This window comes from Lepisosteus oculatus, chromosome 24 (assembly GCF_040954835.1).
Source record: "Lepisosteus oculatus isolate fLepOcu1 chromosome 24, fLepOcu1.hap2, whole genome shotgun sequence".
Lineage (NCBI taxonomy): Eukaryota > Metazoa > Chordata > Actinopteri > Semionotiformes > Lepisosteidae > Lepisosteus > Lepisosteus oculatus.
In genome coordinates this window covers 14,193,964-14,217,340 of record NC_090719.1, presented here as the reverse complement: position 1 = coordinate 14,217,340, position 23,377 = coordinate 14,193,964, and the positions used below count along the sequence as shown (strand labels likewise).

The 23,377-nt window shown below is 38.5% G+C and overlaps 1 protein-coding gene across 5 annotated transcripts in view; it reads right to left on the bottom strand.

Annotated features, from left to right (window-relative positions):
• Positions 1-23,377, bottom strand: part of dennd1a (DENN/MADD domain containing 1A) — a 266,177-nt gene that overhangs the window by 52,279 nt on the left and 190,521 nt on the right. For all 5 annotated transcript variants that reach the window (XM_069183539.1, XM_069183541.1, XM_069183540.1 and 2 more), the window contains 6 exons: positions 14,513-14,614; positions 13,461-13,548; positions 12,276-12,316; positions 11,266-11,337; positions 9,281-9,337; positions 6,584-6,715 (listed from right to left, as the gene is read on the bottom strand). In XM_069183539.1, the coding sequence (XP_069039640.1) occupies positions 6,584-6,715; positions 9,281-9,337; positions 11,266-11,337; positions 12,276-12,316; positions 13,461-13,548; positions 14,513-14,614 (492 nt within the window). The remainder of the gene's footprint in view (positions 1-6,583; positions 6,716-9,280; positions 9,338-11,265; positions 11,338-12,275; positions 12,317-13,460; positions 13,549-14,512; positions 14,615-23,377) is intronic.

The window sequence follows — 23,377 nt, the reverse complement described above, 5'->3', positions numbered from 1 at the left end:
GCACAAAGCTATAGAAAGCAAGTAAGTGAAATCTCTGTAGTTAGTCGCACTCTTAAACCTTGCTCTTACATCGCATGCTCAGCTTTGTAATTCGTTTCAAAGGGAATTCTATATGCCGCTGGCCCTTTATTTATTTTTAATGCAAGAATTGTAAAGAATGGCTTCTATAGAGGAAACCTTTAAAAAAACTTGTAGATACCCGCATTAAAGACTTTCTCTATTTCAAAAAATAAACTTAAAATGTCTTAACACATAACAGTGTATGTATAGAACTATATTGCACCACTATTTTAATGACATTTAAAAAAACATGCTGAGGCATACATAATGCTGATCCACTGGTTTGACACTGGCAGGAGATCCATTAGTTCCTCAATTGGTAAGTGGCACATTTCCATAAACCGATTCATGTGACATATTAACGTGGCCAGACACTGGGCAAGGCATGCTTTTAGTGAAGAAAATGTTTAACAGGGCTCTGGGCCGTAGGTGTATATATTCAGTCACATTTCTGATCATAAAAAATCTATGCAACCATTTATTTCCTTTTCAGAGGACATGTGATTTCATTTATTTAAAGCACAAAGCTTAAAAAATTGTCATAATGAAATATATGATCTGTTCTTAATATTTGGACTCACATAGATTTTGATATTTCTCTACAGTCTTTGCTGACATTTAACCTATTAAAAGTGTTCAGTTGGAGCATTCATGTTTTGAGATACTGAATCCTGTAAAAAATGTGTTATTAAACAAAATGAGAGCTCATGGAAGGGAGTGAAAACTTTTGCAAGGCATTGTCTATTGAATGGTCAGGCATTGCATCCTACCCATTATATCTTACAACCTAGCTTCTATTCTCTATATATCTGTCTTTTCTTCAAGTGATGCCATGCAGAGTGATGCTTTAATCAAGACACAGAGATGAGAAAGGTACAAGCCGCACAATGGCTTCAAAAGGGCAGAAAAAGTGTCACCCAAATGAACAGGAAGTGCATACTGTATAAAATGCACATCAGAGGATGTGAGCCTTTGCAAGAATTTATTTTTTTGTTAATACATTGCAGGACTTTCTGTACATGTTTAAAAGAGGAATTTTGAAATACGTTCACAACAGAAAAGAGCTACATTATGTGATTAAACCAGACATCCACCACTTTGCCATAAACACAAACCAGAAGATCTGATAATTCTGTTAATTTAAGTCAGGAAAATGAGCAATTTTAACACTTGATTATAAAGCGTATTCTAAAATACACAATATGTCAAGAGTAGGTCACGATAGTTTTGACTGCAGGTTTCTTTTAGACGAATGCAAGGTGCCTTCAGTAAACAAAACAACCACTTGGTACTGACTTTGCCATTTGCAACCTGAGAATTGAAAATAGGTTTTGTTTTAACCTTGGATAAAGTTATTAAAATATTTTATAAATATATTAACAGAACAGCAAGAATACAACCTTAGGTAACGATTCTGCAGAAACTGCTTCATGTTTAGAGTTTATGTTATTTTTAAACGTCTTACCAAGTACAGTACATTTATGGATAGAAAGCAAAGTAAATTAAGGTTTCCCACAGCTGGATGTAGAACATAAAGGTTCTTATAATTCAGTGTAGTACCAATTTTTCAAGGCACAGAATTAGTTTTTACTCACAGCTTTTGAGTACCAGCATTGCAATTTTATTACAGCTGAGTAATTATATTGAATGGAAGTCATATTGGATAAAGGCGGCAGTTAAAGTTATAATAGTAATAACACACATCATGAAGTGGGTCTAATGTCCTCACTTTTTCATCACAAAAAGCCAGTTCCTTCAGTAATTAACCTCGCAGAGTTGATAATACATCAATGGTACTGATTTTTAGCTGCTTTTGTTTACTTTATCTCAATCTTTGTGTGACACTTGCATAATTTACAGACCACAGGCGGTTTAGTTTTCCTGTAACTGAAGGTCACCGCTGCCATGAGCAGTAAAAGAAAAACAAATAATCCTGCAGAATAACAGGGGTGTCCTTAATTTATGTTGTTCTCGGATTATACAGACACTGATAGGAGCTGCTGATATTTCAGAAGAAATCTGCATCACCTGATGCACATGAATTAAACAGTATTTAGACATGCTTTGAAATGATGACAATAGGGATAGCTCTGACTTTAAACAACACCAACTGTAACAGTGCAGATGTCTAAGACGTCTATCGAGTTCAGCTGCAGATGTGCATCTCAGAGACAGTTTTAGAGAGAAAATAAATAGAAGGAATTGCTTGAGGTTGTGAGAACAAAATCTGCCAAGAATGATTTTGTTTAGTCTTTTATTTAAATAGGTAAAGAACACAGAGAATTTTGTCAGAAGATCAGACTAGGGGTTTGACCACTGGAGAGCCTGGGGTAGTTGGCAGTGAAGGGAGTCCTAACGTGTCAGTGCTCGCCTGCCAACTCACTTTCTTCCCATACAGTTAGCTGTCCAACAGGTTCATGAGGAGAGAAGCACAGTTCGCTCTCCCATACCGATGTCAGGCTATGAGGAGAGAAGCACAGTTCGCCCTCCCATACCGATGTCAGGTCACGAGGAGAGAAGCACAGTTCGCTCTCCCATACCGATGTCAGGTCACGAGGAGAGAAGCACAGTTCGCTCTCCCATACCGATGTTAGGTCACGAGGAGAGAAGCACAGTTCGCTCTCCCAAACCGATGTCTGATCACGAAGGGAGAAGCACAGTTCGCTCTCCCAAACCGATGTCTGATCACGAAGGGAGAAGCACAGTTCGCTCTCCCATAACAATGTCAGGACACGAAGGGAGAAGCACAGTTCGCCCTCCCATACCGATGTCAGGTCATGAAGAGAGAAGCACAGTTCGCCCTCCCATACCGATGTCAGGTTATGAGGAGAGAAGCACAGTTCGCTCTCCCAAACCGATGTCAGGTCACGAGGAGAGAAGCACAGTTCGCCCTCCCATACCGATGTCAGGTTATGAGGAGAGAAGCACAGTTCGCTCTCCCAAACCGATGTCAGGTCACGAGGAGAGAAGCACAGTTCGCTCTCCTATATCGATGTCAGGTCACGAGGAGAGAAGCACAGTTCGCCCTCCCAAACCGATGTCTGATCACGAAGGGAGAAGCACAGTTCGCTCTCCCATAACAATGTCAGGACACGAAGGGGGAAGCACAGTTCGCTCTCCCAAACCGATGTCAGGTCACGAGGGGAGAAGCACAGTTCGCCCTCCCATACCGATGTCAGGTCATGAAGGGAGAAGCACAGTTCGCTCTCCCATACCGATATCAAGTTACGAGGGGAGAAGCACAGTTCGCCCTCCCATACCGATGTCAGGTCATGAAGAGAGAAGCACAGTTCGCTCTCCCATACCGATGTCAGGATACGAGGGCAAAATCATAGTTCGCTCTCCCATAGGGTCAGGAGGGCTTTGCTGGTCTCTGCAGTTTATTCTTCTCCATTTATAAGTCAGGTAATAATAAAGAGGGTGCAAGGTTCCTGCTAACAGGGGGGTGATCTTCCAGAGCCATAAGAATTCAAAAGGATTTTACTGAAATGAAACAGGATTTATTATCTGACTGCTTTTATAACATGCCTTTTGAAAAGCACACCTGCTCTCTTTAAATTCTGTCTTTAACACTGTCCATTGTTCTTGTGTTTCAGCCACTGTGCAGTTTCTTTGTTGCTCTATTATAAATACAAGCTTTAAAACTGGCACCAAAGCACTGCTGATCTTGATCAGATGTTCTTGCAAATAAGTAGTGTTTAGTATTAACACTTAGTGGATCATTTTCTGATCTGGCTGATCTAAATTACAGTATGTGGTTAGCTCGAGTAAAGTGTTTTTAGAATATCATTGCCCATCTTCAGAAACGGCTAACAGGATAAACAAAAAAATTTGTTTCAGTACCACCTTGAATGGCCAACTACTTCTGCATTTTCAAATTCGAAGATTGCAGATTCTTATATGGAATATCGTGAGCGTGTATTGGCGCTCTTTTGAATACTGCTATCCCCCTTTTGCAAAATCTAAAAATAAACCCCAATGAATGTATATATTTCTAAAAAGAACGGAGAAAAAGAATGAGAGAGAGAGAGGAAGAAATCTCTTACTCCAACCCATCCCCCTTTCTTGTTAATCTGTCATGTAAACTAGAAATAAAACGACTGCAGGACAGCTCTCCGCTGGCTCACTTACAGTGAGCTGATTAAGAATGTTCAACCAACAGCAAAGTGCGGACCTTTCTGGTGAAAATAAATAGACTGTATGCAAATGTGTTTGTCACTTTGACAGCATGTCTCAATTAAGGTATCTCACAGCCGTTAGCTGGCTTCTCCTGGTGCTGTTATATCTGCAAGCTGACTGCATCACTGATATGCAGGGCTTGACCCTAATACACATGCATGGGTTTCTTAAATAAAAAGGAGAAAAACAAAAAGAGGCTTCACCACACTACACTAGCATAATGCTTGCAGATGTATAAAACAACTGACAAATGATAAAAGAATAGTAAAAAGGCTTCATAATCCACACCAAGATCCTTCTCCGACACCCCCCACTTTTGGAATATTAAAAAAGCATTAAAAAACAAAAGCCAGACACTAGACAACTGTTATAATATTAATGAATAATAATTAAAAAACAAACAAAAGACAAACCCAAGCCTCTGCACTTCCTAGGTGTCACACAACAGGAGAGCTCTCACAGCAGCCAGTTCAATGACCTGCCAGCAAGACTGCGACAAATTAACAGAATAATCTTTACGGTTTTAAAAATCACACAGGACAAGAAAAGCAGAATCATTAGAAAGGAACTGTGCTCTCCACCTTCAGCGGTCTTAAACTATACAACGAAAGAGGCCGTGTTTAGTGAAATTTGGACAAACTGACAAGGTGGATGACAAAGCTGTCTACTGTAGGTTCAGCTCACGGATTAATCATGCTACACTTCAGAAGAGGGATATAAAACATTCTGAAATCGTAGCTCTTAATGACTGGATTGGGAGGGGGGGAGTTGTTCCTCCTCTAATTTAAACACAGAATGACTTAAAAGTTATAAAAATGGGCATAATTACTTAGAGTAGAGTAGAAGAGAATTACTAATTAAAATGACTAATTAAGGATGTTTTGGCCCTCAACGACCAAACATACTTGCTGGGAGTGGAAGTAGATGTGCATACGATTTACAGGTGTCCCCATGATTTTGACAACCAGCTGCGTCTGTGTATAAGAACAATCTTTTCAGGTTGGTGACACAAATACTGTATCTACAACTTCCTAATCTTAGGAACTGATAACCAGAGTTTCAGAGCCCACCCCCTTTAAATGCAAATATAATGTAAGTCTATGCTTTTGTTCTATTGAAAGGTGTGAAGCAAGAACTGAGATCTTTAAGAAGGCAAAATGCAAAAAAAAAGAATTATTTCAGTTTAGCTTCAACTATAATTAATTGTCATTTTCTCTCTTTGGTATATTATATTGTTTACAGTAAAAGCCAGACAGCAGACGCTATGCTGCCACTTGTCAAGGGATTCATTGGCAGTCAGTGAAGTAAAGTTTTAACCTCTCAGTAAACCTTTTGGAAAGAAGAGCCTGGATTCTAAAGAAGTGACATAGCATTTCCTATCAATTACCAGTTTTTGTTCCTTAATATGATGATAATATGATAAGCTTAAACGTAAGGAAGTGAAGAGCGAAAACAGAGATGGGATTCTCATATCTTCTCTCTTGGATTACTAAGGCACATTCTTGCTCATGCCTTTCCTTACAGTGCAACAATTCCTCCGTTCTCTTCACTGCGTTACCGCAGATGTAACCTGTCTCGCCAATTGCAATTCCCTCCACCCTGGCAGGGGAAGCAAGCAGACAAGATGGCAGAAAATTTCACTGACGGTTGGAGCACAGCTCTACTGAACCTCGAAGACGACGCACAGGGGTCAAACAGCCCCGTCAGCAGAACTGAGACCCTCCCGTGCTGCTGTATCAGCGCACGTTCTATGTGAACAACTTAGCAAAATTCCTTGCCATTGTAAATCATTACGTTCCATTCAGAAAGATCACAAGCAAAGAGTAACAACATCATTCCTGACTGAAATATAGCCTGGGTGATGTGCTGTACCCTCTTTTGCAGTTCAAGTAAGAAATGATTTCACCAAATCATCAGAGGGGAAAACTTAGGGAGTCTCACAAGCCTGAATTAGAATCTAGCCAGGATACCCGGGTTTAGTAACACTTATCTTGAGAATCCTTCCACAGGATCATTAATGACTACAAGTAGTCACTGCCTCAGTTTAATGTAACATCTGAATGACCATTCACCACACACTGACTGTCTCCAAAAAATAAAGATTAAGGCTTTTATGCTGACCACAAAACCCTCTGGCAAATGTAATCGCTAAGAATAACTTACAGGCTTTCCCCATAAATCACACAATAGCAAAAGTATCTAAGTGGCCCCCAAAATTCATCTTATTCAGGCTATATGGAGTCATACTGTACTATACTATTATTATCTCTGAATATTGAGCACAAGGCCCAGAAAGCAGAATTCGCCATCAGAAAAAGTTCCACAGAAATGAAAGACCGCCTACCTGCCCAAAGTGCACTGTGATTGGCCGGCGCTCATCGCGTTGCTTCACTTCCTTCCTGTCTGTCAGCGGGGAAGCCACGCCCCTCTGCTGTGACTCTTCTGCCGCCACCGAGTAGCCATTCTCAGCGATGTCCTGTATGGCAGGAAAAGGTGATTTGCATGGCCAGGACTGTTCTTGATTAAGGGTCAGGGGCAAAGAGGAGGTACTACGGGATAAGGCAGACTTAGAAGATTGATGTTAGGAAAAAATACACAAGGTATTGACAACACAAAGAAAACAAGAAGAGAATCAGCAAGTCAGCAGAAGTATGTTATGCTAGCAAATGTTATTTATACTTGCTTTGAAATAAAGATTTTACACAAATCAACTGCTGAAACCTAAGGATAATAACAACCATTCAGAATGCAAATACAGTATCTAAAGAAATGATTAAAATATAAGAGGAACATTAAAAACACGATACTGAAACACAGAAATCTGCAACAAAGGATTATGGAGGCACCCACTCTGCAGTAAATGCTAATTCCTTACACTGTACATTATGCCAATAAGAAAGTGAGGTGATATTACAGAACGTTTTTAACAACACCCTCAAAGCCTTTACACAAATATAAGGTTTATTTGTATTCTATGTAGGCCACTTTATTAAACCAAGAATTCCTAGACTTGTTTAACCATCACATAGCCCAAGATTCGTGCTAATCAGGGGGAGCAGAGGTATTAGTTTGTGCCCATAATGCTATTGTGCCGTATACTCTGGTATTTCCACATTAGTGTCTGGGCCTGGCATTCCGTTGCAAATAACGAGAATAACGCTAATTTAGGAAATTATCGTGAGACATCTACATTCCCATTTCCTATTTCAGAAGGGTGTCAAAACCAGGCCTAAACTATCTACAAAGGACAACGGCACCCTAGATGAGCAGGACAGTGGCTGGCAGGCAGCTACAGCAAACTGACAGTGTGGAAGGCAGATACAGTGTAATCACTGACTGTCATGACCACCCCTTGCACAGCGGGTCTGAGCTCCTTCCACCGGCTACCCAGGGCCAAGCGCAAAAGAACTACATTATTCTTGATGTCCATGGCTATTAACCTGCTTCATTTGCAGAACTGATTGTATATTTTCCTTATTGATATTTTATTTATTGATTTCTTAATCACACATCTTATCTTATGTTCGTATCTCTCATACCGATTACACAGCTTCTCTCTTTTTTTTAAAATTGTGACTATTACATAGGCTGCTAACTTGAGTATTTCGTTATACAGTATGCGTGGTAATTTCTCATTGTTGGGTTTGTGTTGTGTCTAGGACACAAAAGGAAGCAAGCAAGCAGATTAGGAATGCTGTGTCAAGCAGTGATGGAACAATATAGACCATGACAAAGGATGAAAAAGAGACGGGTATCAGAGACTATAGTTAATGGAGTGAGCAGAAATGGGCATGCTCAAAGTAAGTAGCAGACAGGATCAAGAGTGCTTTGCACATGTGGCGCATCATGTGTAAGAAAGATCCATTTTTAAACCATGCCAAAGTATCTTTGTTTCATTTTCTGCATGTGCTGGGGGTACTCAGCTCTCCCGTTCACTGTAAACCACCCGTAGCAGTGAATAAAATCTAAAACCTATGTTTTTTATTTAGCTCCGGATCTATGTCAGCAAATGTCTGGTCTGAACCTTTTACCTTACACATTACATATAAATGCATTAAAAGGAAACCTGTGCAAAATGGAGCTCTCTGAAAATCTCACATGCATTGAGCACTATTCCAGTACTGAAGATTCTTCTTCCACTGCAACCAAACATTTAACAGAAGGAAAAATAAAAATATAAAAACAGTATTTCATCTTCTACACTGCCATCCCTATAGAAATGAATTGTATGTTTCGGCAACACTAAACAAAAACCCTCCATGTTCAAGGTGGTATAATTTAGAAATCGCTAATATTAGATATTGGAATCACACATAGACACATCAGCTTTTCAGTTCAGGTCATTAGCATAGTAACTGAAAGCTAGCTGCGAGTATGTTTGAAGTAAAACCAAACAGCATCCAAAGTTTATAGAGTACAGAGATAGTCCATATTGCTCAAAAGAAAACTGGGGTCTTTATGTGCTTTTGTTCTTTTTGTACAGAGATATTCACCTGTAAATGAATAATATTTGGTAGCTTATCCCACACTGTTACTTCTAAATTCAAGGTACAAATGCTTATGTCAAAAGTGCAATTTAGCAAACTGGATGGATATGAACCAAGTTTAAATGGGGGGTTTTGTAATTAAATGACAAGGCATGGCATCACAAAATGATGTTAATTGCATGGAGAATGGAGACAACTCTTTTCAGTGCGTTTTATTCTGGAGCTCAGGGCATCAAGGGAAGTGGCACCAAATGGAAATATGGACGCTTTGTCCACTTGCACCTTTAGAATAACAGGAGAACTCCCAGGAAATGTGCAGATGGGTTAAAATACGAAGACAAAAATACACAGAGAAAATGAACAATACTGCAAATGGCCCCGTGTGTGGTAATATACTTGAGAGAGAAGAAAGTCAAGGCTAGCACATAACACGATTTGAGTGTGTTGGTAAGAAAGGTTTTGATCTGCTATTGAACATTATGTAATGCATTTGAGATCCTCGCATTTAATGCATCCCTATTTGTGAGAAAGAGCAAAGGAGGGGGGAAAAGTACCTTTTGCTTCAATCGATTTTTCACCTCCTTTATTCCCATTCTCGCATGGTCCTTTGCCTGTAAGCAGAAATCAGCTTTAATTTTCTCGCCCATCTAAATGAAAGAGTCCAGCAACGCCACAACACCAGTGCTTTTTACTATACTGAGTACATCCAGTGAAAACTGTCAACCACATAATGACCAAAAACAATCCTTATGCTCCTGTTTTGCCATCATAAGGGCAGTACAATGACCTCATCAGAAGAGTAAATTGCAGAATTTAATGATCATGCCCAGGAATAGAATAGAATAGAATAGAATAGAACAGAATAGAATAGAATAGAAGGCATCTCTGCTCCAGGAGTTTTTGTTTTACGGAATTGAGTTTTCTGAAATGTGTTTCATAAGTGGTCTTTTTTGACTGTCTCACATATGATCTGCAATTTATGTTCAGCATACTGAATGCTAACAGTACTAGGGAAAACTGTTTAAAAATACCATGCATAATCAATCCAGAATATGAATTCAAAAAAAAGTGCAAGATTTAAAAGTACAAGAGCAGACCAAAATAAACTGGTACAATACATTTTTATTCCAATTTTATGTAATTGTGAGTTGCAAGTCCAGTGGTAAAACACAATTTCTGCAATAATATACTGTAACATATGTTTTTTTTTATATTTAATTATAAGTTGTTTGAATTTTTAACTTCCTGGAGGATGTCTAAGTGAACTGCTCATACGAAGTGTCTTGCTTGCATATTATGATTATTAACTTTAACAGTACTGCTCAAAATCTATTAATCTTTTATAGCATGGAATAAAACTTTACCATGCATTTCAGCAACCTAGAACCTTTCACTTTCCACAACATAAGGATAACAACAAATTATTGCCTATGTTGGCTGACAAATGTCCTGTTGGAGACATTCATATCAGAGGTATACTGTCCTACAGGTAACAAAAAGAATTGATTGATATTAGGTTTTGCTCAATTTAAACCAGCAAGATAACTTTTAAAACATTTTGCTCCCAAGTAGAAGTTCTCATTTTTTTTTCTATATACAGACAGAGTACATTTAAAATTTGAAAGCTGTACTTGGCTAAGAAAAACTATTTTAATTCATTATTACTCTCATCGAGAGAAGAATCTACCAGTTAGCAGCAAACCTCATAAAGACACTTCTTCACTGTTTTTGCTGTGGAGGCTATTCAGCAGGGAATGCCTTGATGCCATAATTGGATTAATTAATTCTTAGCAGGCAGGAAAGAAATATAGATCTGTATGACCTTTTCATAGGTATAAGCATCTCGTATTCTTAAAACTACCAGAAAAGGAGAGTGAAGCCTTTGCTAATGGGTGATTGACAGTATTTCTAATAAGAAAAACTTGGCCAAAACAGACGTATCCCCAAAGCGACTGTGGTACCATTGTAAAAACCTCTGAAAAGACTGAAGCATAAGCAGTGAAACCCTGACCAAGGTTTTATTCCACATTCAGGTGGCTGGTGACCATGATGAATAAGAAACGTGTTTAGAATGTAACTCGATTAACTGGTAACGTAAATGTATTAGATTCTGTAATGAATTAAAGCACTTATGTTGTGCCGTTGCCTACCAGTTTTCTTCAAGGAGAAGCAAAATATTTGCTTTGCACATATTTTTAAATATGTGGGAGATATGGCAGAGCAGTGCCTAGCAGTGCCGTTTCGCTGTTCTGGAACCCTGGGGCCAAATTCTAGGGTGCTGTCTGTGTGGAATTTATATGTTCCCCCTGTGTTCACATGGGTTTCCTTGAGGTGCTCCAGTTTCCTCCTATCGTCCTAGCCAACTGAGAAAACTGACCATGGTGTGAGCATGTGTGTGTGTGTCTGAGTCTGTCTGCCCTGCGATGGACTGGCGTCCCTATACTGGAGAAGCGGAATAGGAAATGAATGGATGTACTGTACGGTACAGTATATTGTTAAATGTTTTAATATGTGTAGAAAAAACAAGAAGCATACTTACGAACTTGTAAACGGTTTTCATTGCTGGGTTTGCCTTAGTTTTCACTGTGTTTATTATGGCTCCGCTGCCTTTCTGTAAAGAGCAGACAGACAATTCTTTTAACTCCATTCACATTCATTTAGCAAACAATATTTTGTAGCTCAGTGTCTTAAACCATGAAAAGCCTCACCGTTTTCCACTGAGCAGGCACTCATTCATCTCTGAAACTGCCTGACGTAGCCAAAACGATGCGCTATTGGCATACCACTCAAAAAGTAAAAAGGATTTCAACAGAATGCTTTTTTTCTCTGTACTGTGGTTATCTAAGCCTTACTTGATTATTATTAAAGCAGAAAATATTATAAAGAATAGCATTTTCAGAAAACTCTACCAAATGTCAACTTGAATTATCAACATGCTTAAGCAGCAGAGGAGGAACATTATCTAGGTGCAGCCATATTGTCAGATCTCTTATGCGATAAAAGAGGTCTGCATGATTCAATATTTCAGGAAATGCTCATTATGTATTTGCTTCAATTTTATTGTACATACTGATACACTACAGGTTTTTGCTGCTAATGAGAAGTTGCTGTTGACATAATCACATGGGAAACATCTAGAAGTTAGAATAAAAACCTTAAACTAATAACAATGACTTTAAATTTACCAGCACTCAAGACAGTCTTGGTTATATATTTTCTCCACAATACACCTGTGACTCCTTTCTGGAAAGAATGTTAACCTGTTCAGCTTTTTTACCAACAACAATGATATTAATAATATTAATAATAATAGACTCCAGACTTTGTTTTTCAATACATATTGTCACTTCTTCAATACAGACAACCAATGATGACATCCAATGAATACACAGGTAAATGTCACTATACTGATATACCAATTTAATTAAGACATACACTTCCTTAATTATGAATTTGAAATAAACATTCAATTTAACTGTAAACATGGAGTGACAATCAGAAATGTGTGTGTGGGGGGGGGCTGTAATTTATAACAGATATCTCACTGACCTTTACCGTTGAAAGCCATTGGTGGTATGTTTTATCACTGCCTGTGGGTTAAAAACGAGGGAAAGATGTTATGGATTAATTTAGATAAGAATGGCTTCCCTTTGTAAAGAATCTCGAGCACTGTTTAGTTTGCCATTAATTACTCTTATCTTCTTTTCTCAAAAACAGAATAACTGCTTCACAGTCTTCTGAAAAGGTGGGTGGCTGTTTAACTTCAGATTTTTTATTTCATTTCTAACAAGATTTAATCTGACATCACATAAAATGGAAAGGCCTCGATTAAAAACTTGTTAACTGCATGACGAGACCTCCTGTCTAACCCTTTATTTTCAAGCCACAGGTTTTATTCAGTTCCAATCACTTATAATGAGAGAGTATTTTACAAACTAATTAGAGAGCTACTGTTTCCAAATTCAGATTTCAAATTCTCTTTTTAGATTAGAAATACAACCCTGCAAGTGTCAAATTTTTAACTTGATAGGGACAATACCATCAATTTGCAATAAACTAAAGTCAGCAAAATGACTATGCAAATAAAGGGCACATAAATAATTAATGGTACATAATAATGATATAAGTGTGACCTGTGTGCCACAATAAAGGTCTAAAAAAATATATATAACATAAGATGATGTAAGTAAGGAACTCGGTTTAGTTAATTCTGGCGATTTCTATTACAATATGCACCAGAAGCAACATGGTTTCATAAACTTGCAATAACGGAACAATGAGTAGAAAATCCATAAAAAAACACTGAAAAATAATTTTCAGTGAACAATGAATATATCACTGTAGTTAATATTACAGATATCAGTGTTATAATACGACAATTCTACAGTTTCTGTCCAGATGCAAGTTATATTACAGTTTAGAGAGCAGAAGAATCAAGCAAACCATATAGTAACCTCTGTCCTTAGGGTGTGGATGTACACTAAGACTATATTTTTTTAAATATTGCAAAACCCATAGTTTCATAATGTTTTTTTAAAAGATTTTATTCTATGCATTAATAAAATTCAAATAATCTTACAAAATGCAGTTTGCAATATAATCTTGTCCTTCATAACTGCAACTTAACATTTATACTGCTGTTTGCTAATTGCAATATTATTCACATTGTTATTCACATTCACAATTCCAAGTTGAACATATCTTCCGATGCAGAAGAATAAAAACTCTTCCTACCAGCATATTCTCCCATATTAATCTCCTCTTCAAAGATGTCACTGAATCCCTTTCCAGAATTAAGCAGCTCTAGCCGTCCATCAATGAACTTGGAGGAAAAACAAATGTAAGAATGTAATTAGTACAACCAGCACATCGCCGGCAATAACTAAGCGGGGAATTCATACAAAATGAGCATTAAACAACAATCAAATCCAGAGGACCAATATATCCACACAGTAAATATCTCTGTTTTTATGTTAAAATGGTACCTCATTTAGGATATTGTGCTCAATTTTGGTTAACCCCGATAACAATTAAATATAGATAAACTGGAGAAATGTGAGAGAAATGAGACTAGATACATTCCTGGGATGAAAAGAATGTCCTAAGTTAAATGACAGACAAAAAGAACGATTTTTTTTTACTTGAACAGAAAAGAGTATGAGGGGAATGTGACTGAGGTATTTAACATCCTGAAAGGGCTTGGCCACACCAAAGCCAGAGGAGTCACGTTTTTCCCACATGGTGTGGGAATCTGAAACAAGCTACCCAGAGCTACCGTTAAAGCCAGTACCCTGGGTCAGTTCAAAAACAGCTGGATGTCCAGATCATTACACAAAGGCACATGAGCTAGATGAGACAAATAGGCTCCTATCCTCTCCTAAGTTCCTTACATTCTTTAGTAGCTACATAACACAACTTGCAGAAATGCCTTAATTTCCTCTCACAAACAGAGCCTGTAGAGTCTTACCAGAGGTGTTCTCAATATAGAGATAAGTAACTAAGAATCTGTTACTGTACTGTGTTTTAGCTCTGGAGAGCCTGTATGCTTAGCATCTTTTCTGTTGAGAATTGATCCAGATTTCTAGACAAACGTATGCAGCGATCAAACACAGCAGGTGCGATTGCGTGATACCTGAATCTTTCCCGGCAACTACGCAAAACCCCCCAACTAATTTCTTCTCGGATCTTTAATTTAGATCGTGCAGATATAATGAAATGTTACGCAGATTTCCATAGAAAACGCAGGAGATTTAATGAAAAGTTATTTTCATTGTGTGGATGTTCACCTGTTTGAACAGCTGGAGCTGAATGGCGTTCTGAAGAAACTGCCTCATGGCACTCGAACGGTGAGACACAAAAGCATCCTCATCGAATGTTATTGGTTCTTCCTTGAAGGAGAAATAAAAACACACGAGGAAAATTTGAATTTTTCTATACTTGTAAGAAGACCTTTGTTTAGAAGTTATTATTAAAATTCAGATTCACATATGCAATTGAGATATTGCTTCAAAAAATGACCAGAAAGACCACAGCACAAAGTTCCTCAATCCTGGTCCTGGAGGGTAGGTGTCTCTGCGGGTTTGCTAGGTCTCTTTGAAACCAGCCCTTGAAGAGCTGGAAAAAGTGGTTAAAATGGTCCAATTAAACCAAAAGTGTGTCTGTTCAGGGCGTCATGAGCCCAGTTGGACTGAAAACCTATAGAGATGGTGGAAGTGCCTGCCCTCTAGGCAAGAGATAAGATAAGACCACTTTATTGGCCAAATACAATTTCTTGTATTAGGAATTTGTCTTTTTGCAGACCCCAGCTTGCTCTCCATGAGACACACAGACAGGGAGAGAAGCTTGGGGTCAGAGCACACGGTCTGCCATTTATACGGCGCCCCTGGAGCAGCTGGGGTTAAGGGCCTTGCTCAGGGGCCCAATGGAGTAGGATTCCTCTGCAAGCCATGGGATTCGAACCGGCAACCTTCCAGCCACAGAGCCACCACACTGCCCCTTTTTTTAAAGATAAGATTATGGGACTGTACCTGGGCTCCGGTGGACTTGATTTATTAATATGAAGGAGCAGAGGAGCTTGGACTCCTGTTAGAACGATTTCTGCCTGTCGCTGTTGAGAGGCGGGTGATGCAGCATGTACGATATTTAGAGGTGCCCTGACACTTCTGGGAAGGAACCTATTCTTTCCTGCTGTGTCCAATCACAAGGCAGAGGCAGAGGCTTGATGTTGGAAATAAAAGAGCAAATCCCAGCTCCTCATTCGTCTTGCAAGAGCTACACTACACTGCAGATGATAATTGCCATAGCAAATACACTTCATGGTTAGGTTCTCAGATTTCGGATTGTACTGTTAAAATACTATAAAACAAGGGTAATTGCCCTGACTAAGCAATCACATTTTTCTTAATTAAATCAGAGATACCTCCTAATGACAGAGTTCATCATTTTATGTCTACAGTAAAACACATTAGAAATATAACTCGAATTCCACTCCTAATTGTTAATTATGCAATGCTAACTGGTTCACTTGCGTTAGGATGATATTAAAGAAGCATGTGATAGCCCGTAGAAAATGAGATCCTTTTCTGGGCTTCACTTTACCTCCGGAGCATGAAATGACAGAACGCAAGACAACTGAAGTGACGTAGGAATGCTTGTGAGCTTGTATTTACAAAGACGACGTGTCACGCATCAAAGGGTCAATTTGGAGCACATCGGTCATCTGTATGACTGGTCATTCAGGAACAGAAATCAATCTAACAACTTCTCCCATGGGAAAATGTTTATCGACGGTTTTGTTCAAACGAAGAGGGGAAAAATTAAAATAATTCAGTTTTTTGATTGATTTAACATGGAATGACACAACCATAAAAATTGTCACCGATAAAGCATTGTGCACCGCTTCAGAGAATTGTAAATAATTGTGGATGCTCCATCTTTCACAGAGCGCCACTCTTAAGTCCCTCAGACAAGTGGTAAAAGCTGATTTTCACCAACCGCGGAACTTGCACACTTATAGCCTGGAGGCGTGTTATAGAACCCCTTGATGCAACAACCTTGTGACAATAAGACAGAGGCTTTCACACCCAGTCAGGCAGGGAGCCAAGCTGGAAACAGACCTTGGCTTGCAAGAGCAAGTGTGATGAAGAGCATTTTTCACAATAATGCATCGCTGCAATATTACAGGATTGCTATTTTAGCAACGGCAGGAGCGCTAAGAGACTTTGCATTAAGGTGTAGAAGAAAGAAATATTTCAATCAGCCTGTATATACTGTAGATTTTCAAACAAATAATTGCATACAACATAGCAATTACACAGAAAGCTCCATCGGTGACCTGCAGACAAAAGCATCAACACTCAAAACCTTAAATCGCTAAATATCTCGACTCTTGCAAGAAAGAACGCATGACCAATAAATGCAGGAAAGGTATCATAGGTATTTACAATTTAGAAAACAAGATTTATTACAGTTATTAAATTTGTGAAAGACACTACTTTTGATTAGTGTTACCAATATTTAATTTTGCATTATTCTGACACGTACTGCATGTGCACCGTCAAAAATAAACCTGAAAAATCATAATCCTAGCAAACCAGCATGAAAACCTCATACCTTCTTATCAAAATGTTCCTTGTTAGCAATCATAGATGCAAACAACCTAGGTATTTTGTCACACAAGTTTAGCTAGTATATCAACTCATCCATCTATCATTTCCCAGAACACATCTCCACTGCTTTTCACTTTCCTGTGAAACTGATGTGCTATAAAATATATTTAAAAGAGATTAGAAGTGGATTGAATTCATTGGTGAGTCTGAGAAATATTTACCTTTGAATTTAAGCAGATAAGCTGTGTTCCGTTTTAATTTGGTCTAAATTCTCCCTCCAAATCTGTCAAACTAAGCTTACTTAAAAATACCACACAGCCTTATCTATCACGTTTTACATACAATTACAAAAACTATCTGATTTGTTTCCAAAGAATAAAACTGGGCCGATCCATGTCTCCATGTGAACGTATATTTCATCAAGCAGAAAAGTGTCAAAACATTCCAGTTTTAAAACAGTCCACATCCAATGGACTCCAACACAGCTTTACTGTCAGACTGTTCTTATTCATGCTGGATAGCCTAAACCAGGTACAGGCAAGAGCTACAGAGTCTTATCTTGATTACTCAATTAAACTGATTATTTGAATAAGAAATCACTGCTGAATTCCAACTGAATTACAATGAGTCCACTATTTTCTTAGTTCTTCAATTGCTGTTAAATGAGAAACGTGCAGGACAGTACAGGGGTGGAAGACCTTTAAGGAAAGTCACCATGTTACCATATAAGTGGTGTTGTTGGAAATGGTAAATTGCACTCTTCCCTCTGGACGAGAATACTCAAACCTACAGTATGCCCTAGTATAGAGACTGAGGTTAACAGTATTAAACTAAAGTGCTGACCACTGGATATGTAAAGATACTTTGGCACCGTAGGCGTACCAAAGTATAATAGTAGACGTGTTAGTCCTGATGTCCTAGCTAAATACAGCTCTGAGATTGCAGAACATGGCCTCCCTAATGTTTTCCTTTAATTCCACTGTGAAGTAATGTCTTACTTCTCTGCCTGATCTTCCGTCTTACAGGGCTATTATCCAGGTGGGTGCCGCACTCCAATGATGGATACAGTGGGACTCCTTCTATACTGTATGTGAAGCACTTGATCATTTGGGATGAAAAGTTCTGCATACAATACGTGCCAGAAATTATTAAATGATAACGGTGCTCCCAAAAACGAATGGTGCAATTAAAACTCCACAGCTTGTCAGCAAACAATAGCTATTTATAGCACAAATATGCACCCATGATCATCAGAAGCACAAGTCCTTATCTCACTCATGCAACTGCTATGAAAAATAAAATCTGATCCCAGGCTCTGTGCCAAAAAAGTGTTTATCCCATGTTTAATCATATTAAGAAACCAGGTGCTACGCACAGAGTGAAAACCAAATAGTAAGAGGTTTTTTAATCTTTTCTTGACCCTAATTTTAACAAGCAAAATTGTTTCGTTTCTTGAATGCCCCCTTTTTATACGAAATTTGACATTTCTTAATGAATTTTTCAGCATTTGGATGTGATCAAAGTGAAGGGTTAAAATGAGCAGAGACGTCACCGGCCAGCCAGCGTCCGTTCCCCAGACCGAAGAAAATAAAAAACAATCACAGTACAAACTTTTACAAGCACTGCGAACACCAGGCCACCTAATTGGAGCACATGAGCATCTGCATCTGGCTGGCGGAGCTGCTGAGGCCTGGGTTAGTCGTCGTGGTGACGGTCACGTGACCAGCTCCGAGCTGGAACTCTGGGGCTTGAATCCAGATGCACTCCTAACACGCTCTGACAGGGAGCAGATGGGCAGCCCTTCACAGGGCCAGAAACTGCCAACTCTGCTCCCCTCCAGGCCATCTAACACAAAATCATTATTTTCATTATACCACCCCCCCCACCCATCCACTGAGAGCTGCACTAGGTGTCCAGCAGTACGTGACAAAATAGTTCCTTATACCATGTTATTTGTCTAGTAATTCCCTTGGACTTCAAAGAGCAGAGTTTAGGTGAGCTGCTTTCTCTGACTAATTTGCCTGTTGCTGTTCTATGACTCCAAGTTGAAATGACCTTTTTTTCCCCATGGAAACACGGTTCAGTCTCCACCCCTGTGACCGGCACTCACAACAAATACAGTGGTAACTGTCGCTTGATTGAATACGTCCATGACATTTCTCCAATCCCCATGCAATTGTTGTTTCTCAATTGGTCTCAAACATGAAAAAACATGTTGAAATTTTAAAATTTGTTGATTCACCGATATTCATTAAATTCATGATAATGTTGGCAATGTACGTGGAGACTGGAAAAAAAAAATCCTCATCTTCAAAATCACGGCAACTGCTTTTGAAATAGAACTGTGTAGCTGTTTATTGTTGCTTGAGAATCACTGTTTTGCACCAAGAAATACATGTTTGTATAAACACTAATTCTAATAACTAATGAAGTAATGATCATCAGAGGTGGAGAGTACAACCAAAGCAATAAATAAAATTTAAATTCTGTACCATCAGGCTGTCATATATGTTATAGCTACTTGTACTGTACCATAGTCTTTCAAAACAATTTCTGCACAAATAATTCTGTCTTCATATGAATCCCCTCACCCTTTTCCCTTTGGAAAACATCTGGAAAATGGAAATAAAATCAGACCAATTGACAGTCATACATGCAAATTGCTAGGCATGTTCTTCTTCATTCTTATTTATTTGATTCGTACAGATTCTGAATCCCTTTGGTATCACAGGGAAATGTTTTCCAAAGAACCCAGTGTTGCTTTTCACTGTACACAGTTGCTGACATATTACCATTTATGATACACAGCATACAACAGGCTGATTATGATGCATACTCAGTTCTATATTAGTAATTCAGCCCTGGGTCTCTATTAAGCTGAGTCTGCTAATTGTGACAAACGATGTGAGGGGATTTTTTTCATGCTGTTGCTTACTAAAGGCTTAGCTGAGGCAGCCAAACTCATTTCACTCTCCAAGACCCTGTTCTCAGGAGACGCAAGGTTTAAACAAAAAAACGTGCACTAGCTCAATTCATATTACGATCACCGATGATTTGAATTTTGTTGAGTGAAAACTCACTGTCTTTTAATGTATGATTGACACACTCAGATAAACCTGCTGATTTCGTCTGGCAATACAGTATCAGTGACAGCAAATGACCTGATCTCAGCTACCCAGGGATCATGTGTTAAGAAAACAAGCTTTTAATCGATATGTTAAGTAGAGGATGCAGCCGCTTGGATTTAATGCACTGTTTGAGACCACCTTAGAATGTGAAACGACTCAAAAGCGAAAGGTGGAAAAAACAAATACTGAATTAAAAAAAAAAAACAGGCTTGAACTCAGAAGAGCAACATCTCTATCCCTGGAAAAGCGTGGCTCTGGTAACCTTGTAAACAAGGTGGATTTTCAGGTTATGTGAGCCTTAGCCGTGTGAGTCATGGTGCTTTGCAGGTGCTGGCATTAATTAAAGACATGAGCAGCACTACCTGCATGAGGTATTTTTACCTCCAGTCCCAGGGAGGAAGCCCTCTCTATGGAGATCAGGAGAACTCATTAATGAGGCTAATTAGGTGTAAAGGGGGTTGAGGCTGGCATCAGCTGCAGCTTATCGAAGCTAATGATTAAGCTGTGTAATCTCTACCACAGAACAACAGCTGACCAGGCTCATGGGTAACCAATACTCCACTGCAATGACTCCAGCACCTGAGCACCTGACCACGGAGCAGTTTGAGAAACACAAAGACGCCCCTTAACCCTGCTGGTGCCACGGAAGCCGACTTCCATACTCTGAGAGCTGCAGGGTGCAGTCGATACACACGCTTCACACTTTCGCAGAAGTGGGTACCAGACTCCTCAGGGCTGGTGGGGTGTGAGCCAGCAGGCGGCAAGGGAAAGGCCGCAGTTCAGGACGGATTACCTTCTAACGCATTCATCAGTACATACTTCATAAAGAAGCAGACTATCGCTTTGCAATAATATCATCTGTTCTGAACTTCTAAAATAAAACATACTGGGGGGCCACAGTGTAGCAATAGTCAATAAAGAGCAGTACTTAGATGAGCTGAAGTCATAGCAGCCACAGGCTATTCTGCATCTAGAAGAATACATATCGGAAATCACTATTTAACATTTTAGCCTTGCTTTGCTATGCGAACTTCTCAGTTGACTTAAGAAAGCAGATCATATTCAAATACATGGGCACGATTTATACATGTTATTTTATTTGTCTCCTAGAAAATCAAATCTTATTTCAATTCTAGATCACGTTACTTTAAGACGTTTATCTATTACGAACTAAAAAGCTGATCAAGAAAGATCTAACCTGCACATGCTGTATGTCTAATACAGCCATATACTCATATTCAGTCTCACCTAGGGAACGGAGGAAGATGGTTAATTCTCATTAACATGAAAGCCATCTCAGGAACATGTTCTAGATTAGATACAACCTTAATTTCCTCACACGTAATCACATACAGGTTTAAACTTGCTGTTCCTCTCCTTTGCTGTGCCCGGTCTAGTTGATTAGCCTGCATATGACTGAATCTTTGGCTAAAGCACCCCATGTTTTAAGCACAGATCTACTGTATATAGAGCATCACAAACACACACGCTATACACCTCCTGTGTGAAGTGGAATTATCATCACTGCACAACAGAAAACTGAATAAGGGTATCATTCGCCGTGAGCTAACAGGAGAAAAATAATTACTTAAGTTTCTGTGTGCACTTTGGTAAATTACAGACATAAAAAAATGAATTTAAAATATTTTTCAATTCAAATACAAGTAATATTATGCATCGGTAGTTTATATTCTGATGTTTTACAAACTTCAGGTTGGTCCGTGTTCTGGAACACTTTCTGGTTACATAATTTCCTCAATCCATTGATCATGGAATAATCCCTCCTGACCTGGCTAAGAAGAACTGTCTACGTTATGGCTGTGAAAAGCGATAGTCTGATCCGCACATGTACCAATGACACTATTTAAAACAAAATGATATTAAAATATTAATTAATGATCCTCAAACTATATCACTATATCTTTATATCTAATCATTTATAGAGGTCTGACCTATACTATATAGCACTAGCACAAGAATGTTTGTTTTTTAGAATTTGCGTTAAGAAACTGAAGGAAATCACCGTTGCTGTTATTTACTGGAATTTGTTCTGGCCAATTATAACTCTAGAAATTTTACATTCCTCTACATAATTATATAGAAAAATATGGTTTACTATCACCTGAATAGCTACATTTTGCTTAAGAATCATGAAGTATATTTAAAAAAAAAACAAAGAAGAGAGCATATTCAGAAACCCCAAAAGGAAAGTCAATGTAAAGAGGTTATTATACATTAAAAATAAACATTTGTATTAGTTTGATCTCTAGATGGCAGTATACATTCATTAAACCAATACTAAGATAAGACTTTAATATTAGCTTTGCAGGTCAGAAGGTGATGAATTATGGAGATGGAAAATAATACTGTCTTTTATTATTTAGTATTCAGATTTGTCTTCAAATCTTGCTATTCATGATAACTGTCTTTAAAAAGTACTATAGGCAGTGTCAGATAATAAGTGCATAAGTACTTCATCCTATCTTCCTTTACATTTGACAAAAGCTGAGTAACATGAGTGGGAATGCAACATTGCCCATGCTCAAAACCTGTTGGTTGTTCTAAACAAATACATACGATTTTAAACATAATGTTAATAGTTAATAGTTTGCATTCTGAACCTGTTGCCATCTTCAAATCCATTGTTTAACAGACTGGCACAGACAACAGTATAGTCCCAATACCAACACATCTGAAACTTCTATATTTTTCACAACGCCAGAGAAGGGATAATATTTTGCACACTGCCGCAATTTCACGAGAAAGGGCTTCATTAAAATCTTGTATAAAGTGAAAGAGGAGCCATTAATTTGCACAGGGAAATCATTATGTTAAATTTACAAGTAACCTCTAGCAATTCGTCAGACAAAGAACAGCCTCCTTAAATGAGTGGCTTTCCTAAAACCAGTAAGACATATTGAGTTGTCATTACTCCACTGAGACGACTTCATCATTATCGTCGTTAGTATATTATTAAGGAAAAGGGGATTATCTGTTCAGGGGTGCCAAGATATTAGTCAAATCCAGGGATTAGGGTGAAGAAGAATGAGCAAAACTGTCCTCTTGCAGGGTCCCTCAGGGTCTCATCATTTGTTGCTTCAAATCTTTTGTCCTGTATTGTTTGTGTGAGTACAGAGACAATGCACAGACATGCTCGCTAACGTGAGAGAGAAATGTGTACAGACTGTAGCACCGGCATCAGGATTTCACTCCTAAACTGAGTTTTGTTTTTCAGACAGCTAGGGTTACTTTTTAAAAAAATGATCATAAGTCATATCCAAATAATGTACAGGGTTTAAAATGAGAAACAAAACCTATCAGAAGTATGATAAATAAAAAGCCATTCTACATTGGCACAACAGTGTCTTTTGGATCCCCTCATAGAAAAATAGACAAAAGAGTAATCAGAGCACCC